General features: G+C 40.5%; 2 protein-coding genes across 17 annotated transcripts in view; both read right to left on the reverse strand.

Moving 5' to 3' along the window:
* The window catches only part of LOC102193240 (ELKS/Rab6-interacting/CAST family member 1-like), a 135,359-nt gene extending 132,700 nt beyond the window's left edge, over positions 1-2,659 (reverse strand). For all 16 annotated transcript variants that reach the window (XR_001290275.1, XR_001290274.1, XR_001290273.1 and 13 more), the window contains exon 1: positions 2,040-2,659. Coding sequence is in view for 12 of the 16 variants with exons in the window: in XM_005725303.1 (XP_005725360.1) it covers positions 2,040-2,549 (510 nt within the window). In the remaining 4 variants the exon portion in view is untranslated. The remainder of the gene's footprint in view (positions 1-2,039) is intronic.
* A 13,888-nt stretch (positions 2,660-16,547) lies between these two features.
* LOC102195278 (E3 ubiquitin-protein ligase TRIM39-like) overlaps positions 16,548-20,370 on the reverse strand; it is a 4,665-nt gene continuing 842 nt past the window's right edge. Inside the window, exon 2 of the mRNA XM_005725306.1 lies at positions 16,548-19,094. Within this exon, the coding sequence (XP_005725363.1) occupies positions 17,233-19,092 (1,860 nt within the window). The 5' untranslated portion in view covers positions 19,093-19,094 and the 3' untranslated portion in view covers positions 16,548-17,232. The remainder of the gene's footprint in view (positions 19,095-20,370) is intronic.

Genomic DNA, 20,370 nt, shown 5'->3' on the forward strand with positions numbered 1-20,370 from the left:
ACACAAATCTGAAAAAACAAACATGCGCAGCCATTTGGGAGAGTTACTGCCTTTAAAGTCTAACAAGGCAAATAATTAATCGCTAGAAGATCAGAACAGGGTATTCGAGATATACACCCATCAGCCACTTCATTAGGTGCACGTGTTTAACTGCTTGTATATCTAATCAGCCAATCATATGGCAGCGACTTTGCATTTAGGTATGTGGGCATGCTTTGTATCAATGGTTCAGGATGATGGTGATGGTGTAATAGTATGGAACATATTTCCTTGCCAGGGGTTGGGCCCCATAGTTCACAATGTGCACAGCCGATTTGAGCACTGTTGCTGACGATATCCATCCCTTTATGACCAAAGTGTACCCATCTCCTGATGAGGACACTGTTTCCAGCAGGATATCACACCATGTTACAACATGACAATTAGTTCACTGCACTCAGATGGCTTCCACAGTCACCAGATTTCAATTCAATATAGCACAGTCTGGTAGAACAGGTGCATCGTGGATGTACACCTGATCGATCTGCAGCAACTGTGTGATGCCATCACATCAGTATAGACCAAAATTTCTGAAGAATAGTTTTAGCACTTCGTTGAATCTATGCCATGAAGAGTTAAGGCAATTATGAAGGAAATACCTAGTGCTGGCAAGGTGTACCTAATACAGAGGCCACTGAGTGTATTTTAGCAGGTCATGAATAACTGCTTAAATTCCCTTCATATACTACATAAAACATTTCACCAGGAATGAGAAAATGTTTAAAATATCAATGTTTCATTCATGATACCACCAGAACGACTCTATTAAGAATTAAAGAGAACTCAGATTCATTTTTAACAAACAGACTCTGCTTTGGGTTTGAAAAACTTATTTGAGGTTTCTAGGCTGTGCGCAGAGCCAGTTTTGCAAGTGCAAAAGTAGACCAGGTTAAGGAAAACATGCGTGTGAAATGCAGAATAGAAAACCCTGTAACAGTAATTACAGCTGAAGAGATTAATTTTATTTTTGCTGCTTTTTTAAAGAAATAAGAAACAAGTGGAGGAGGCGAGCTAACTCTTCAGAGATGAGCTAGCAGGTTATGACTAATAGTGCAGAGGGAGTAGGACGGCAGACCTTAGTCTATTTAAACACACTGTGTGAATGCCCACACTTTTGTTGTTTCATTTGGTGTAGGGCGGACTTAAGAGGAAAAATTAACCATTCAACTCAAAAATCCCACATGCTGCATCTAGACCACGGGTGTTAAACATGAGGCACAGGGCCATAATTGATCAGCCTAAAACTCCAAAGTGCCCAACTGGATTGCTTTGGAAAATGCTTTTGAAGAAGCGCATAAATTTTAGACTTTTTAACTGTATTTTCATTAGTTTTACAGCTTTTCTTACTGATACGGACCTTCCTCATGGCACTTCATACTACATCAAAGTAAATAAGTAACAGATAAACAATTAAATGACAGGAGGGTCCTGTTTATTCACTATTTACTAATGAAATCCATGATTACTGCAGTAGGATCGCAAAAAAAAAGAGGACATTCTATCAATTAACAAAAATTATCCATTTTATAATTGCAGGACAGTCAGCACAGTGAGTTAGCACAACTTTTTCTATAATTTTACAATTTAAGCTCAAAGCAGCATTTCTTTTCTATGCAGAAAAACTGACATTTATTGCTGAAATTTCTTTTTGATATTAAAATTTTTCTATACTTCTTTACTCTGACAGAAAAAGGAGTCTAACTGGTCAGTTAAGACCAAAGTGGTCCCATGTGGCTCGTGATGTAAAATGAGTTTGAGATTTATCACCGACACTTCTCTCTTTTTTAATGCTTGTTTCAGATTTCTGTATTTTGCTTAAATTGAGAGAAAAGTGAATTTTGACATCCCAAAACCAGAAAGCTGAACTAGAAAAACCACCATTGAGTATTTACATAATACAGCACCTTTTGAAAATGTTTTCCCTTCTACCACACTTTAGGTATGTCATATATGCTATATACAAAATTCTGTCCTGAAAATAAGAAAATTTAGCACTTTACCTGTCTCATAGAGTGAGGCACAGTAGCCGCCTGTGGAGACTGGTTTTGCATTTCCCCACAGAACGCTATTGCATCACTGGGTACAAGCGCTCCACTTCCACCTCCTCCTCCTCCTCCTCCAGAGTTTATATTAGGACTACTCCCCATTACAGCCGCTCTGACCCCATAGGGGACCCTGGCCCCAGCCCTCCCCAGGGTCATGGTGCTTTTGGGCAGCGAGGGATTCAACCCACTGCTCAGACTCCCAACGCCGACCGGGTCTTCAGCTGTGTCAGTGAAGTACATGGCACCAGTTGCATAGGCAGCATTAATAGACTGAATATTCTCCATGGATAAGGTTTTACCAGTGCCTGTAAGTCCTCCAGTGGAGCTGCTGCTGCTGTTTCGCCGGTGTCCTAAACGTGGGGAGCGAGACAGGCGTGGGGAGCGACCGGGACTCCCAGATGCTGACCCGTTCCCATTGGATCCAACAACATCCAGCTTTGAGACGGAACGGGAACTGCCGTACATGGTGACAGGAACAGTGGCGTGCACTACAGAGATGTGTGTGATCGAACAAGTAAATCAACTTAATCAAAGAAAAACATGCTCAAAATAAAAATTAAAAATAAAAAAAAAAATAAAAAGTTAGATGGATGTCCCCCACAAAAAGAAAATCAGTCAGTCTTCAACTTGGGCTCTTTTTGACTTGAAATATGTCATAGTGGTGATGCAGCTGTGATCAAGGCCTTTTCAACACCCTTGCTGTAATCCATGGGCTTTGTTAGAAAGTAGGAATCAATAGGGCATCCCTCTGGATAAAGCAAGCGAGGCAGTCAACAAGGGTTTGGATGATGGGATCACCTAAAAAGAAAAGAGATGAAGAGACTTGATTACTGGACAAAGACAAGCTGCACTTAAGGCACAAAGGAATACGATTTTTACTAGGCTGTGGTTTGGATCAGCACAGTAGCTGGGTAATCACATCTCTGAGTGTAGCTAGCAAATACAAAAGCGATCTGATGTGAAATAAATTGCACATTTGCCGGTCATAGCAAAGGTTTCGTTACTTGTTTTTATTTTGAATCACTTTTTTATGTTAATCTGCTAACAAGACAAAATGTGACTGAAAATGCCTCTTGAGTTTCTAGATGGAAGCTTGACTGTTTCAGACAGTCATTGCTGCAGCATTTGCACTGCAGCAGTGGCCACAAAACTGTGTCCACAAAGACACTTAAGGCACACTTAGCAGCCAGGCGTAAAGCTGCCACAGATGTCAGCATAAATTAACAGCAGGTTAAAGGACGACCTTACTGGCAAGAGTATTACACTGAGCTACAGTATATGCACACTCACAGCAAAAAAAATTAAGGCTGATTTCTTTTTCTACAAAGGCTGCTTTGTCTCTCCACCACCCGTTATGCCTTGTTCTTAATCACACCGTGCACCATATCAAACACTGTGTCCTAGAGCTGTGCAGCATCAGATAACATTCAATCAGCTGACTTCATATTTGGAACAAGCTTTGCTTTGCCTCTGTTCATTTCAGTCAGTTAATTTTTTTTTTTTTGTTTGCTTGTTTGTTTCATTTAATTCAATTTAATTATGCAATAAGATGCCAAGAAAAAAATCGTGTTTAAAAAAGATGATGAATAAATTTCCAGCAGTCTGTATTTCTATTAAAGCCTCAATAAAGAGATCAGTTACAGTGGTAATTGTGCGTGCGAGTGTGTGTTGGATAAAAAATAACTTACTAAAATTGATCAGTCAGTCACATCAAACAGTTCTTTTAAATTTTTTTATTGTGGTGCTAAAAATGAAACACGCCATCCCGGCTGCGCTCGCCTGTGTAATCAATTTAAAGGAGTAATCCCAAATATTTTGAACATGATTTATGAGCCTGTGCTCACATGTTTGTGATAAATGTCTTTCAGGTTTCTGAAATTTCAAACTTCCTTTCATGAAGGCTGTAAGCTTCCAGGGTTTCAAAACTTTATGTAGTATGTGAAACCCACTAATTATGAATCGAGTGGACTAAGTTACAGACTGAGCACCAATGTCTAGGGGTGGAAAATGGTAAAAGTGAGTAAATGCAGACTCTTGTGTTAAAATTCCCAACTTAACAGCATGTTCACAGCTTCTATAAGTTTGTTTCACTACAAAAGAGCCCTCGAATATGTTTTTTGGCGATGTTGGTGACGATCCTAGAAACAGCTGCGAATCTACAACACTGTGGCTGATGAAAAGAGAAAAAAATGTGAGATCCGAAGATGAAAAAAAGAAAAGAATTAAGGTGTTGCAATCGCCCGAAAACCAACTGAAACGCTGTTTCCGGTGTAAAGAACAGGCCGAAATTCCTCCACAACAGAGAATGATGAAGTCATGCAGAAAACGATTACTTCAAGTTACTGTTCCTAAAGGTTATTCTACAAGCTACTGAATCATGGAGTGGATTTTTCACAGGACTCTGCAGAGACCTGTGAAAACTTTCTCTTTCACACCATCCAACAAATCAGTGCTTCAGTCTGGAGGATGTTTCCATATTTTATTAGTCTTTTATTTAGAGCTACTTAGTTATTTTCCTGTGCCGACACCCATCTTTAGTATACAAAGTATATTTCAAACTCTAAAACAATTTGGTCTGTATACTCGTCGGTATAGAATTTCAGAATTTCTCATTGTTTGGCTACTCTTTAAGCCAGTGATGTTATCTTCAGGTCAGTGGACCCAATGGACACCCACACTGGTCATCCGATCCATATCTCTTACAAGAAGTGCAGCTTCAGATACAGTCAGCGCACACAAGAATGGAAACTTGTTTTTCTTGCGCCTTGCCTTTTCACTATTAAACAATAATACTTACAGAAAATGCAGAAATATTTACCCTCTACTTACATATAGCTGTTTTATCTTGAAGCTGATGTTTATCTGCAAGGTCATATTTAAATTGTTGCATTTACTTTGGGGCATCAATTCAAAATAAAAAGAATAATATTAGCAATAAAAGTTAGTTGTAAACAAAAAAAAGTCCATTCCTTAGTTTTATTATTTAATTCGTTTCCCTGAGTATGCGAGTTGTGCAGCCCCTCAGTCAAACAATCTGAATTTCCCTTCACCCGAGCCTGGCTTTAAACAGGCGTATACTCCCCAGTGATGCTCTGCTAGGCACAGATCTTTGGCCAGGGAAACGTTACTGACAGCCAGTCAGTTACAGCCACACACACTCATACACTCTGAAACAAAAACAGGGACCATCTGCTCTATCCCCCCACGGGCCAAAAACACACACCTGGATAGAAACAGGCCAAAGACCTCCCTCTAGCACAGGCACACACCCACGCATGCACACACTGGCATACAGTATGGACATGCACATTCACACAGATCAAAACTGAGTAAAATGAATATATACGGAGAGCTGAATCCATCCATACAGAAAAAAATCCAAATAGAGACATTTCAAGTTTCCGCTGTGAGTGATCGCGTCATTAAAAACACAGATACATCTAACGCTTGATTTGAACATGAGTCTGTGGAGATGGAGACAGAAAGGGTGGATTGGGGGCTTTCTTCCTCCTTCCCTAAAGATCTGATGACCTGTAGATAATCCAAGTGTTCACGTCCCAATTCTTGCTTTAATAGAAAAATCTACAGAGTCAAAGTCTTTTTTAGGTTTTATTTAAGCATTTGTGGGCACATACAAGGCTGATTTTCAAATTGCTATGACTGACAAACTACATTGGGCACTGAGTGGTTGTGGCAATAAGATATTGGACAAGAGGCAGGGTACACAACGTACAGTCAGAATCTATCACACACACAGACTCTTTTTACTTTTATTTCCTTGAGGACCTCATGGAAAACACAGCACTGCCTGTGTTGTGTTTTCTGATGTTCAAGTCTGGGGGTCACATGAATAAACCACCAGTGTATCTCACAGGTTGAGGCTTGTGTTGGTTTGATAGCCAGAGCCAGAGGTCCAAAAATACACAACAAAAACACCACCAACAACTCACACAAACCCACCTATGATGCAGCTGGTATCATGAGATCAAACGAGCACTAGCATATGACTCTCCAAGACCCATCTGTCAAGAGGCTTGCCCTTCCTCACGCCATTTCTCACAAATGTAAAAAGGGCAATATTGCTCAGCCTTAAGAAACATCTATTAAACAATGCTACACTGAAAGTTCAATGAGGTCATTCTTGACCTTGGAAACAGTAAAACTACACCTAAGGTCTATTCACTGGCTTAAATCAGATCAGAGCTTTTCCGTCTTTCAGTATTCATCAGCAGCTGGAGTTTGCTGCACTTGAAGACACTGGGAAAATCAGTGTGAACGATTAAACAGTAAATTTTTTATTTTTTTTTGCCTTATTCGATTAGAAATATTGTTTGAGCAGTTTTCAGTATTGGTGCTGATGTAGCTCTCTGTGGTGCTCTGCCAAAGCCACAATGTCTTTTGAAAATCCAGAGAATTCTAGAACAATGACACGCAACACAGGAAACATTTTAGCTTATTATGCTGTTCTACTGACACATCCATATAACTGAGGTTCACGGCCATTTCAACTGGAGCTGCTGTTCAAGTTGGAACTTTGACACACTGATCGCTAATGTTGTGCACTGTGCTCAAGTGTAATAGAAGTAAGGCTCGTGGGGGGGGAAGCTTTCTGAACATTATTTTTTTGGGAAAAACTGATAAACCTTTTAGAAACTTTTACTGGATCCGACTATACTATACCTTTACCAGTGATCACTGAAATAAGGTGACTGATTCTGTCTGTTCATTAGATACGGGCATCAAAGATGGCTGCAAGTTGCAACACTTGCTTTGTTAATGTTTTCTTGAACCTCTAAAATACCCAACTAAACTACCACGGATTGGTAACATAATAGCAACGAATCAGAAGGTGCAAGAAGAGACAGTCTCTAAGAACTCCCACTCTTGGAACTTCCAGTTTCACTTTTCTTTTTTCTTTTTCTTTTTTTGATAGAAGAAGTTTGATGTAACTATGCACCTTTCATCTATTGTTTGGAGCATGCCATGTCATAAATTTTCAACTGTCCAATCAACATGGATTACCAGGATGTCTTATGGGCAAGCTTCTTTGTGAGAAAAAGTTATTATTATTCCATACATATCATCAGTAATGTTTTTGTGACTATTAAAACTGATCATTTTGTCTATAACAGGTCTAAAAAAAAACTATTTTGACAATTTAGCTGTTATGTGAGTGCCCTTTAAGTGAATTATAGACAATCTGAGTACAATGGGATTAAGGCTTCAGTCACGCAGGTCTAAACACCAGTTAGCGACTTCCTAGCAATCTGTGTATTCCCCAGCTAATGCGGTTGTAAATGTGGTTGTGATTCATTTCATTTCTTTATTTATTTGACACATGGTTCAACAGTGTTTCAGCAGGACGTGGAGAAGTTGCGATAGAAAGTACAAGAAGTTTGTGCAAGTGTGTGTGTATGAACGGGACTATCTGCTCGACGGTCTTTGTTGATACGCACATTATGCAAACTACCTACGAGAAGCTGGGGACATTTCTGCTCGAAATCCACCGTGCAGCTGCTCACTTTTGTTTTAGCGTCAAGAGCCTGCGCCGCCACTGAGATATCTGTTTCTGTAAAGAAAACGTGTCCTCCACCTTCTGGAAATATTGGACAACAGAGCCTATAGAAGCATCATAAAAACTACATCTAAAACGAGTCTAGGTTTGACATTGAAAAGACGTCCACAATGAGCGCATTTGGATTATAAATAACCCGTACTTAGAGTTCCTACGGACATCAACACTAGACGTTCATTAGACGTAGAAAAAAAGAAACAAAACAACCCCTTCAGTGGACCAAAATTGTACATCCAAAAAAGATGTCTTCCATACACGATACTACGAATGAGTATGGCAATTTGATAGCAACCAAAGCAGCTCCCGGTGACCACTTGCCAACCAGTGACCTTGGTTGTCAGGAGCTCACTGAGAGATTTTCAGGCCTTTAACAAAAATGGAAAGGCTCCCCAAAGATTTGCTCTGACCTGATAATCCGGTAACAATTTCGTGCACCCTTAGATGCTGAAACTATAACAATCATAGAAGTATTTATGGTTGAACGGCAAGCACTTAAATTTTGAGTGTAGACATCCATTATGTACATTGAGAGTGGAAAAACCCCCAGTTATTTTTGTATTACAAAATAACCACAGATCAATGTGTAAGTCAAAATCTAATCCCAGACAAATAAATAACTTTTGGGCATTTTCAGTAAAAAAAAAAAGAAGCTTTCTATACAATAACAGTATAACTACACTTCACTAAGGTTAACTTGTTAGGAGACAACAAGATATGTAGGACCTACAGAACAATGTTATACTTCATATCAAAATTTTACTTTTCCCTAGCTGATAAATACATATCCAATCCTCACTATTTCTGCCTGTTTTACACCAATTTCTGATGGAAACAGAAGGGTTTTTAGATGCTAAAGGCTCCAGGATATTTACCATATAATTACTAGCATTGCTGTCTAGCAGTTAGTGACTGGTAAGTAGTGTTGAGCTGGGTTTTTAGAGATTTTATGCTAATAAACAGCTCCCTGCTGCAGCTGAAAACAGTGCTATGAGTGGATAAAAATGTATGCTGTAAAATCAAAACAACTACCTACAATGTGATACAAAGCTCTGCAGCTCAGCTGATTATCTTAAACACATAGAAGCAGTCATGTAATCTTCAGCCAAGATAAAAAAAGACTATTGATTATAGTAGTTTTAATTAGCTCTAATGATGCAGATACAAATGCAGAGTTTGTGATAGGACCAGGCAGACATCCTAGATGGCTCAAACAGAAGATCTGGTCGGGAAAGAAGGCTTTTTTGATTTTGTTACCTAATATGAGCGGCAGATGGTGCTTGGTTAGAATACCTAGACTTGAATGTCTTGTTTTCTCTCATCACACTCATTCCTGTAATGCCTCCTTTCCCTCTCTGACTCTCCCTTGTCTCCCTGATGCTTTCGCTTCCTCTCACTGCCTCTCTCTTTTACCATCAGCATTCCTGAAGGTGTTCAGCATGTTCTATTTATGTGGCAACCACACATCCGTCCGTCACACCGCACAGTGCGACACAAAAACACACACACCACTCAACCTATACTTAGCCGGCTGGTATTTCAGTGTGGGAGACAATTTTGACAAAGTTCGACTCTCGCCTGAGGACTGGAGCTCATAAAAACACATTATGTTCATGTTGAATATAACTATTTCTCCATTACTCTCTGTTCCTGTCAGGCTCGTTGTGATTTGATGTGGCTGGAAAGGACTCACTGGTGCTGTCCGAGGTTACACATCACACTGAAAGTCATCTCGACAGCCCCGCTGAAGGGGAGAGACGTACTCGTTTCCGAACGCAAGATTTAAAGAGATGCCGGCTGTTCACTAGGGTTTTTTTAAACCTGCAACAGGATTACTCCTTTGAAAAGCCGACTACTCTTTTTCAAGAGCAGTTACGTTTGCGCACATTTTGACTCACATTTTGATTTATCCAACATTTATCCAACCTTTGTGGCTTAGTGGTTACTCTCATTTTTAAGCTACAAGTGCTGTAATGACACTATAGCTCTAATTTATCCATACATACATACATTTTCTGCTGCTTATCTGGGTCCATCCAGGTTATGACAGTGCCAGTCTATGCACACCAGAGGGTCTTCCCTCTGGTGTGCATCACAGTTGAACAAACTTGAAACACCTTACCAAGAAGGCACCTAGGACTCCCGCAAGTCAGACTAAAAGCTTTTTTTAAATGGTTTGCAGGTAAGGGTTAACCCTAACCCTAACCCAGGTGAAGGATAATAGCTTTTATCTTTCACACAAGTCCATTTTCTCTTTGAGCAGCTTGATAGATTTAGGCTAAAGGTCACTCCCAGTATTGTTGCTCACTACATCACAATGTATTTAAGATTACTGGGGTTCATTTATGACAACTGTGCACTTCATAGCTAATCCCATGATGCTGTTTGTATTTAAGCAATGCATTATTAGGGATATCTGACTTGATGCCACAAAAAGAAACCATCATCCATACTGATTAATGCATTTAAACATATTTTTAACACCTGTAACACTTTTCTGTGTGATTTTAGTAAAAAGAAAAAAAGCCCACCTTTATCACTTCAGACAGTCTATTTAGGATCAGCTATAGATTATTTTCTGAAATGCCTTGAAAGAGGCCTTTATGTAAACAGTGAATTCAGTGTTAGGCAGTAGATATCTTGGCATGATACAGATATAAAATTTGCAACTTTGGTCCGTGCCACTGGTCCTATTTGTAACACATATAATATGGCTTAGTCACTGGAAAGCCCAAAACTGATAAGGGACAGATACAATCAGCTCCAGGCTATTGTGTACCACAGGAAATTAATCTAAGATGCGGGCTGGGCAAACATACATGCATACATGCACTATAACTCGCACACAAGCACACACATCCACATCGTGCACAAAAAATATACACTGATGTCATACGGACGCAGCAACACACCGCGCTTATCTAATCTTGGCTTCTGCCTACATAACAAATATGGAAAATGTACCGTTGAGACAATTAACGCAAGCCAGAGAAGAACAAAACTAATTTGGGAGTGTGTAATGGAAGAGAAAGTGAGCGTGCAACTCCCCCAGGCTCTCCTTTAAAGAAGAATGTAATCATCAGCTTGCCAGGCTAAACAAGAGTAAAAGCGAGAGGAGAGGGTGACCCATCTTCCCATCTAGGAACAGCCTCACCCTGCCAGAGTGATTAAAAAAACAAACAAACCACCAAAGATTATACGGTCTTAAGGTAAAAGCAAAGTCTGTGATAAGAAGAGCTGCTTTCTGTGTCACATGCTGGTGTTGCTGCAAAGCCTCAGGCCCTCAAGACAAACCCTTTTTTTTCTTTTACCTTTGATGTAGGGAGACTGAGACACTGTTAAGGGGTGTGGAAATTGTTCAGTCGGTGTCAAAAGTTTGCAGCCAGGCCATGCTAAGCTAAAAGAAAACATATTAGTATTGCTACTAAACCTAACTCTAAGAAGGGAGTGCTAGAATGACATCAAGGCCTCGTCAGACTAAGGTGTGTGGAGCCTGGGCTTTTAAAAATGTCCAGTGTTTACAATAAACTCAATGGAAGGAAGCAGCTCAGTTCCCTGAGTGGATGTTCCCGGAGGAGGGGCGGTGCAAAGAAATGGAGCTGTGAGCGTCCCCCACTCCCCACCACCACCCACCGTCCTGTCTTTATCAACACGATCGTATCAAATCTATGTTTTTGCTAAAGTTTGCAAAGACGCTGTTGTCACTGGTTTTGCAAAATCAGTGCGTGCAATCTGTCAGCTGACAAAGAGCTGAAGCATCCTGTTGGAAATATTGCAACACAACTAAAAAAAAAGTCTCCACGGGATTATTATGGGGAAGAGACGAAACACTAACTCAAGCGATCGACTTCCTACACTTCAAGTGCCCCAGGGCGTATCAGCGATACCACATGAGATAAACCCGAGACAGTAATGTCAGTAAATGGGCGCTGTGATGTTACAGAAATATTATAGCCACATAGCGTGGATTTGAGAAGGGCTGTCAGCTTCATCTGCCGCCTGCAACACGCCGAGCAGACTGATAATCGCATTTGGAGGTACAATACAAGACGTAGTGTTGTAAGTCTACAGGCTGCACAGCTACAACTGCTTTACTGAACAATAAAAAAGCGGGGGGGGAGCTCACACTGTCGTTGTACCACAATGACAGTCAAGCACGCACGGAGAGCCCCATCACAGCTGACCCAAAACTGCTGCCGCCTCCGCTGCTGCTTCGCTTAAAGGAGACCATTAAATATTAATTATTTAATTATGTTAGGTGCCAGTGTTCCTGTTATTTCTCAAATCCAAACAAACACACACACGCAGAGAGACACCACACATGTGGGGTTGACCCAATAAGTGGCCAATATGACTACAACACACACTCACACACAACAAATAAACACAGAGATACACAAAGGCCTGTGTTATAAAGCATGCATGTGTGTACATACGCACACACTCAAGAGTGGCAAGGAACTTCCAGTACTCACTGCGGCTGTGTTAACGTCCCTGCCCTCGGTTGTGAAATAAGAAAAGAGAAGGGGGGAAAAAGGCCAGTCACATACACTCTTCAGTTATTCTGCTGCTGTCAGGGGTTAAAGTGGCGTGTGGTGGCGGACGGTGAAACGCTCTGTCTCGGGCTGTGTTCCCGTTTCCTCTCCGTCTCTTGTCTATCTCCTCTATCTTTCCCTCTTTTCCGTCTTTGCCAGCTCTACCACTGGTGGCTTCCCCACCGCTTTGCTCGGGCGCTCCCGTGACGTCACGACGGTGGAGCGCGCGCCTCCGACACGTACCCCCGCCCCCTCCCCTTTCCACCCCTCCATCCCGCTCTCCCTCCCTCTCCCTCGTGCACGTCAAACCATCCTCATTAAAAGTCGCAATGACAAAACACCTCATGATTATTATCCATTTATCACGTGGTGATGTGTTACATATTATTTTTAAAAATCGCTGCTTTTTCATGTAAATATACCTGAGAATACTATATTTCCCGAATTTGCAGACAAATAGAAATTGGGTTTGATCCTATGAACCTATTGTGGTTTCCTTTAGTTCTGTCATCCATACACTGCTGTGCAAAAGTCTTGAGCCACCCCTCATTTCTATATATTCTGTTTCCAAAGAGCCAGACTTATTGTTTTTATTATTTCTTAAAGAGTGGCCTTGAGCAATAGTACTCCAGGCTTCTGAAGGTCAAAGTTTTTCTTTGGACATTGGCTCCATTTTCACTCATTTTTAGTCCAATCCCTTTACCTAATCATAGTCACAGGAATTTTGTTTTCTTTTCCTTTCTTTTTTAGACCTAATAAGGTCAGTGGTAAGCATAAAAACATAAAAAAGCCACCTAACTCAAGGGACGAACCAGTGGTATGTCTACCACTTGTTTAGCTTGCATAAAATTTATTTATTTATTTTTGCGCCAACAAGGCTAGTCCCAAAAAGCTATTACCCAAAAATTTGAGATCCTTAAAAAAATCAAGCAAACTGTGTGGCAGACAAAAGAAGTTTCAGGCCTAATAAAAATTCTACAGCAGATTTCTCCTTAAGAAATATTAAAAAAGGGAAAAACAAGGAGAAAAGGATGAGGTATGCCAAAATACACAAGAAATGGACTGAAAATTACGGGATGATGAATCCAAACTTAAATTTTTTGGTTCAAATTGTAATCAACAAATACAGAGGAGGTAAGGAGAGAAGTGCAACAGTGAGTGTCTACAGCAACCTGTAAACGACCTACTATCATGGACTGGGACACTTTTCAGCCAGCGGTGGTGTGGATCTCCCCGGGCTAAAGCTCGTTTAAAAGGATGATGGTAGGAGGGTGAACTGTCAGCTTGCACTTTTGGAAAGACACCATCAGTGATGAAACCTAAACCACATACTGCATCTATTTTGTGATAGATGGTTGAATAGTTCACGCTAGAAGAGTTTGGGTGCTGAGCTGGCCTGCCTGTAGGACACATTTGACATATCATGAAACAAAACATGAAAAAAAATATGACAAAGAAGGACTGCTGAGCATTTAGAATCATATATCAGACAACAATGGGACAACGGTGCTCTCCCAACAGTCCAGCAGCTGAACTCTCAGATTTTCCCAGATGTTTAAAGACTGTTGTAAAATAAAGGGGGGATGCTGCATAGTGGTAAACATGTCCCTGTCCGAACCTTTTGGAAATGTGTTTCTCCCAAAAATATTCCCCCGATTCATGTTTTCATGATGCTGGTGGAAAGTGCGGTCTAACACGTTAGTCCAGAATCTCATATAAGTGTTCAACTGGAGTGAGATCTGGTGACTGTGAAGGCCGTAGCGCATGAGTAATATCATAATCATCCTCAACAAATCAGCAGTGTTAATTTACACTCACTCTTCTCTCGATGGCAGCAAACCATGCCAACAGAGCCACCAGATCCTGTTGTTGTAGTGGTCAAGGGTTCAGGCTTGTCCTTTAATTTATCTTCTGTCCATGTGAACTTACTTACTCTTAAAAAACAGTAAAGCAAAATTTTATATGTTATTTGTCCGTACAGGTGTTTAATGTGACTTAAAAATAAATGTGGTATGATTAGTTAACTACCTAATACACTGACTCAAGCTGATCACCTGTTCTTTTGTTGACAGAACAAATAGCCCCTCTGACTTGTAAAACACAAATGTAACTAATGTTATTAAATGCTGCCCTGTATCGATGTTCTTTTCTGCAGGTAAAAAAACATCCCAAAACATAAATAATCTATATTAAGATGAGAAAAAATGCTCGGCCATTAAAAGGACGGCACAAGGATTTATCTGAAGGAAGGCAATACCAGTAAAGTTAACCTTTATCCTATCAGTCACAGAGGATTTATAAAGTAAACCTTTGGCTATGTGATTTTCTTCCTCCACACTAATGGATCTTTATTGATTTTATCAGATGATGGATTTGAGGATGAGTACTATTTTAACTTGAATGTGAGAAGGCCAATTGGATGAAAACCTTAGTTCCTTTAGATCAGTAATAGCCAGATTCATCATAAAAGTCTACAGTATTTTTATGTTTTAACAAAATTGTCATGGTCCTGGGTCGAGCGACCCAGTGTTTGAGTTTATGTATCTTTTGTATTTATTTGTGCCTTAGCTTAGTTCACCTAGTTAATTTCTAGATTACTGTGTAGTCCTGTTTCCTAGTTATGTCATCTCCCCTGTACTAAGTTTCCCTGGTTCATGCGTCATGTCTGTGTGGTTATATTTGGTTCCTTGTCTAGTCTGTTATGTGTGTTAGGCCTGTTAAGTTGTGTTGTCGTGTCTAAGTCTGCATGTTTCCTGTTTTATTTTGAAAAGGGTCTTGTGTTCTATGTTCATGTGGTTAGTTTTACTCTTGCCTGTGCATCATTATGTTTATCCTAGTCAGCTGTTTCCTCATGTGTCTCCACTTCCCCTGATCACCTCATGTGTGTATTTAAGTCCTCTGTTTTCTGAATGTCATTGTCGGGTCGTCTGTTATCCCCACCATAGTCATAGAACTTCATAGTATTTGTTTCTTAGTGTTTTTTAGTTTGCTTAGGGTTCCTTGTTTAACCCCTGCAATCATCCAAATAAAGGATCGCTTTCTGTTTAAACCTGCAACACCTCGTCCACATCTGCTTTTGGGTCCTGTTTCAAAAAACACACCGGCGCACCACGCCGTGACAAAAATTCTTAACAAAAACATGTAGCTACGTCGGTCTTGCGTTATTCTTTATTCCATACCATATGACAGTCAGCACATTTGATTTGTAGTAAGATCAATTTTACTAATTTATTTCTGTGCTTTTACTGAATGGGCCTGTCAGCTTTTTAGTGTGATGCTCGTAAGTTATACTTCAGATTTATGGCACTCCTGGAGCTAGCTGCTTGATGAGTAAATGACTGGAATACAGCATGCATACAGTATGTTTGTAGATTTCCCATAAGGTTATCCTCATCTTCTTGCTCTACATTCACTGGCCACTTCGTTAGATGCACCAGTTCAACTGCTTGCTAATTCAAATATCTAATCAGTCAATCACATTGGCAGCAAATCATTGAGGCTTTTAGACAAAGTTCAAACTAAGAATCAGGAAGACAGGTGATTTAAGCGACTTTGAATGTGGCATGGTTGTGGAAGTATTTCACAAACTGTTGATCTACTAGAAATTTTTAAACACAACAATCTTTAAGGTTTTCAGAGATTGGTTCAAAAAGGAGAAAATATCAAGAGAGCAGAAGTCATTTAGGTAAAAATGCCTTGTAAATGCTGGAGGTCAAATGACAATGGCCAGATTGCTTCAGGCTAACATTACAAAAAAGGTGTGCAGAAGAGCATCTCCGAATGCTTGAAGAAGATGGGCTAAGGCAGCAGAAGCCCACACTGTTTGCCACTACTGTCAGCTCGGCATCTTGATTTCTGCTCTGACACTCACATGTTAGGGTCAGAATATGGACCAAAACCTCCGATTAAAGTTTCCAGCGCCTTTTTGAATGTATGCCACCAAGAATTAAGTCAGTTCTGCAGGCAAAAGGTGACCAGTCAGCGTATTGCATTATCTGTCTCTCTAATGCACTATTAACACCTGATCCTAAAGAAATATTTCCAACTAGATGCTAAGTAAGTACGCATGCACACAGACACACATTTACAGTGTCCCAGTTCCCTCGGCGCCAGTCAGTCAGACAACAAAGGTATAAATAGTCTGCTGGCTAAAGTTCCCCCTGAGAGAAGTGGACCAACACGGTTTTGTAAACTGTGTTTGCAAACTTCAACTGTGAGCATTTTTAAAGTTTTTTTTTTTTAAACATTTTCCATGTGTTGGGCATTCATAAACAAGGCATAGGTGAATATAATCTGAAGTTACAGAAAAAAAAGGTCCAGAAGAAATTTCTAAGAAATAGATTTTTAATAGCAGTATAATACAAAATACAAACCCCCCCCCAAAAACCCAGCTTGTCGTCAGATGATGGTTTTTGGCATTTTGTAAATCCATCTAATCATTTTCATAAATGCTCCAGCTGTAAAGGGAGAGGATACTTCAGAGAGGTCGTCAGTCCATCGGGAAACCCACACACTCACTGGAAGAACATGTAAACTCTGTACAGAAAACTCAGAACCTTCAGCTCTGCTTTGGATGCACTGATGATAAGTTGAAAGAAAAGTAAAATTGTTGACTGAATTACACAAGACAGTAAAAATGTTGACAGTCAGTGATGTCAAAAGCAAAATTGTAGACAATGAGTCCAAAACTAACATGTGCATAAAATATGTATATAAGCATTTTTGACTATAAATGCAGTTAATTTCCCATGACGCCACCCTCAAGGCCCTTTATTTCTAAGGCAGCACATCAGCACAATGGCTAAACAATGGTGCTACCTACTGGCTAAATACAGGTAATGCAACCATATATGCTTATTACTACTTTGTACATGAATCTGTCCTCCTGTATTATGTCATACTACTACGTCTGCTGCTTCTAAATTGTTATGAGGTCTTGGCTGCAGAACATGTTTAGCACTATGTATTCAAAAGCACGTAGCCTCTTCCTCAGTGATAACAACTTAATGACACGTGGCACTTTAAGTTGTGAGGTCCACAGTTAAGTTGTGATGGATATTTGGTTGGCAAAATTATTACCTATCGGAAAGATTCCAAAAATAGGATACAGCTTGCACCTGTTACTTAAAGGAAAGCCAAGCAGATAATACAGAAGAGCTTTTAATGTTGATGGTTTCTCAGTGAAGGTACATCCTGTGAAGGAGTACATCAGGGTTCTGGTATCCACGTCATAGAACGAGACCTCTCCTTTCTCGTAATCGACAAACACACCAACTGTTTTGGGTGTCTGTCTCACATGCAAAAGAAGAATCTCGGAATCACAGGCAAAATATTGCACATCCCATCCAGTGTACCGTGCGCTTAATGTCCAGGCTCCATCTTTGGGGGTGGGAGGAAAACCCATGTGCTTGTTCACAGACTCTTTGACCACTCCTAAAGTCCAGACTTTACTCTTGCTGACACAAACCTCATAGTAGAATCTGCCTGAGGAGAATCCTTCAGTCGCAAGGACATAGGGTTGATTTAAAAATGGTCGCTCAAAAAGAGGAGAGTAAGGCCGTAAACGTATATTAAGTGTTAGTTTTTTGCCACCCTCGTACACCTTGAGTATTGGATGGGCTACATGGGGATCAAAAGTTAGAGTCATCGAATTACACAGCTGGATCATCATTAGCTTGTCCCGAGGTGGTCTCCACTCCTCTTCAAAATCATATTCTCTTGATATCCCTTCTCCTTCAATAAAATTGTCTCTCATTAGTGGTTCTGCTGTAGCAGCCTGTTCAGCAGCATCACAGCCATCAGACGAATTGAGCTCATAAACAAGCATGCCCACTTCTTTACTGAGTATCTTTTCTATCTGAGCACTGTACTTCTTCACCATCCCCAAATATATCTGTTGACTCATTTTAGAAAGGCTGTCTGTAAAAGGAGGCACACCGTGGGACAGAGGTTTAAATACGTCCTTATTGAATGCAACGTAGTGGAGGGACGAGCAGCTGTGCAGGAAATGGAGATGGTCTTCTGTCTGTAAAAACTCTTCCAGTTCAGCTATCCCCCTTCTTAACTCGTCTACTTCTTCTTCCAGCAGAGCTATGTGGGTTTCAGCTTGTGTTTCTACTGCTTTGTGCTTCTCTTGGATTAGCTTAATTAGCTCGTCCTGGTTTTTTAGCAGAGAGGCCACCAGAGCTCCTAAAACCACAGCAATATCTGCTACCTCTCGTTCTGATTCATCCTTGTTTTGCCGAGCCGAGCGTTTGGCTTCCTTCACATGACTGGATTTGGTCTTTTCCATTGCTTTCATTTCTGATGTTAAGCTCTCAAGCCGGGCTTTCCCCTCTCTGAAAGCACGTTCGGAGGGGATGGTTACGTGTGTCACGTGGTCGTCTTTCAAGCACATGAAACAAATACACACCTGATCTGTGCAGCAGAAGAGCTCCAACATCTTGTCATGCTTCTGACACACCCTGCCCTTCAGGTTTGATACGGGGTCGATCAGCTTGTGCTTCTTTAGGCTTGCAACTCTCTGATGAGGCTCCAGGTCGGCCTGGCAATATGAGGTCAAACACACCAGGCACGTCTTGTGGGCCTTTCGCTTTGGTCCGATACAGACATCACAGGGCACCTCCCCCGGTTTAGCAAGAACCTCTCCATCCTTTACTCTCATGCTGTTGAAACACTCCATCATATCTCTGAACTCTGTGTTGACCTGAAGCTGAGGTCTGCGGCGGAACCTCTTCTTGCAGAGGGGACATTGCGTCACATCACTGCTGTCCCAGTACTCTGTGATACAAGTCTTGCAGTAGTTGTGTCCACATGGAGTAGTGACAGGATCAGTAAATGTGTTAAGGCAGATTGAACAGAGGAACTGTTCCTCACACAGCAAGCTGCTGGCTGAGGCCATGACTAAAAAACAAACGAACAAAGAATGAAGACGACTTAGAATTTCAAATAGACAAAACATTAAATTGTATATAAAAAAGTGTCTTTCAAGGTAAAACTTATACATATATATGGCTAGCAACGCTGAGATTAATCTGTTTGACCTAATATTTTACTTTAGTGAAAACACAACTGAAAACAACATTCTGGATATCATATAATTATTTGGGTTTTTTTGTTAAATTCCTTATTTGTAAGAACAAAAATCAACAGGTCAGCTCTTCTACACTTCAGTAGTAACTTTAAACATTATAGCACCGTCTTATATAAAACCAAAACCAAAAAATTTAATTAAGACATTTACTGAATTACTACAATATGCTACATACACTCACCAGCCACTTCATTAGGGACACCCGTTCAAACTGCTTATTAATGCAAATATCTGATCAGACAATCACATGGAGGAAGCTCAGTGCATTTAAGCATATCAACATGGTCAAGATGAGCTGCTGAAGTTCAAACTGAGCATCAGAATGAAAATTAAAGGTGATTTAAGTGACTTTGAATGTGGTGTGGTTGTTTGTACCAGAAGGGTTGGTTTGAGTATTTTACAAACAGCTGATCTGCTGAGATTTTCCTGTACGACCATCTCTAGGGTTTACAGAGAATGGTCCGGAAAAAGACGAAATATCCTGAGGAAGCCAGTTTTCTGGGTGATAATTCCTTGTTGATGCTATACAGTGGCTACACAGCCAAGGCACTTGGAAGAGCATCTTGAACCCTGTAGCAGATGGGCTACAGCAGCAGAAGACCATACTAGGCGTTACTCCCATTTACAAAGAATGGGAAACTGGGCTGCCATTCACATATGCTCATCAAAATTGAACAACAGAAGATTGGAAGATGTGTCTTGGTGTATACAACATGAAGGCATGGATCCATGCTGCCTCGCATCAAGCTCAGGCTGATGATGGCTGGATAATGGTGTGGGGGATATTTTCTTGTCATACTTCGGGCACCTTAATGCCAACTGAGCATCATTTAAACACCACAGCCTACCTGAGCATTGCTGCTAACCCAGCCCAGTAATGTGTAACTAATGTATTGGCCAGTGCATGTATAAGTGATACTTCTGGTATTATCAGATTGTAAATGTGGTTTGTTTTGTTTTGATGTTTCATTTGAGAATTATCTCTGCTTAAAACAGGTTATTCATGGAAGAAAAAAGAGCTTGATGTGTAAGACATAAATAGAAATAGAGTCAAAACCAGTAAACAAAGATGTTGGAAGTTGTAAG

Source organism: Pundamilia nyererei, unplaced genomic scaffold (genome assembly GCF_000239375.1).
Source record: "Pundamilia nyererei isolate P.nyererei 1_Seehausen unplaced genomic scaffold, PunNye1.0 scaffold00014, whole genome shotgun sequence".
Taxonomy (NCBI): domain Eukaryota; kingdom Metazoa; phylum Chordata; class Actinopteri; order Cichliformes; family Cichlidae; genus Pundamilia; species Pundamilia nyererei.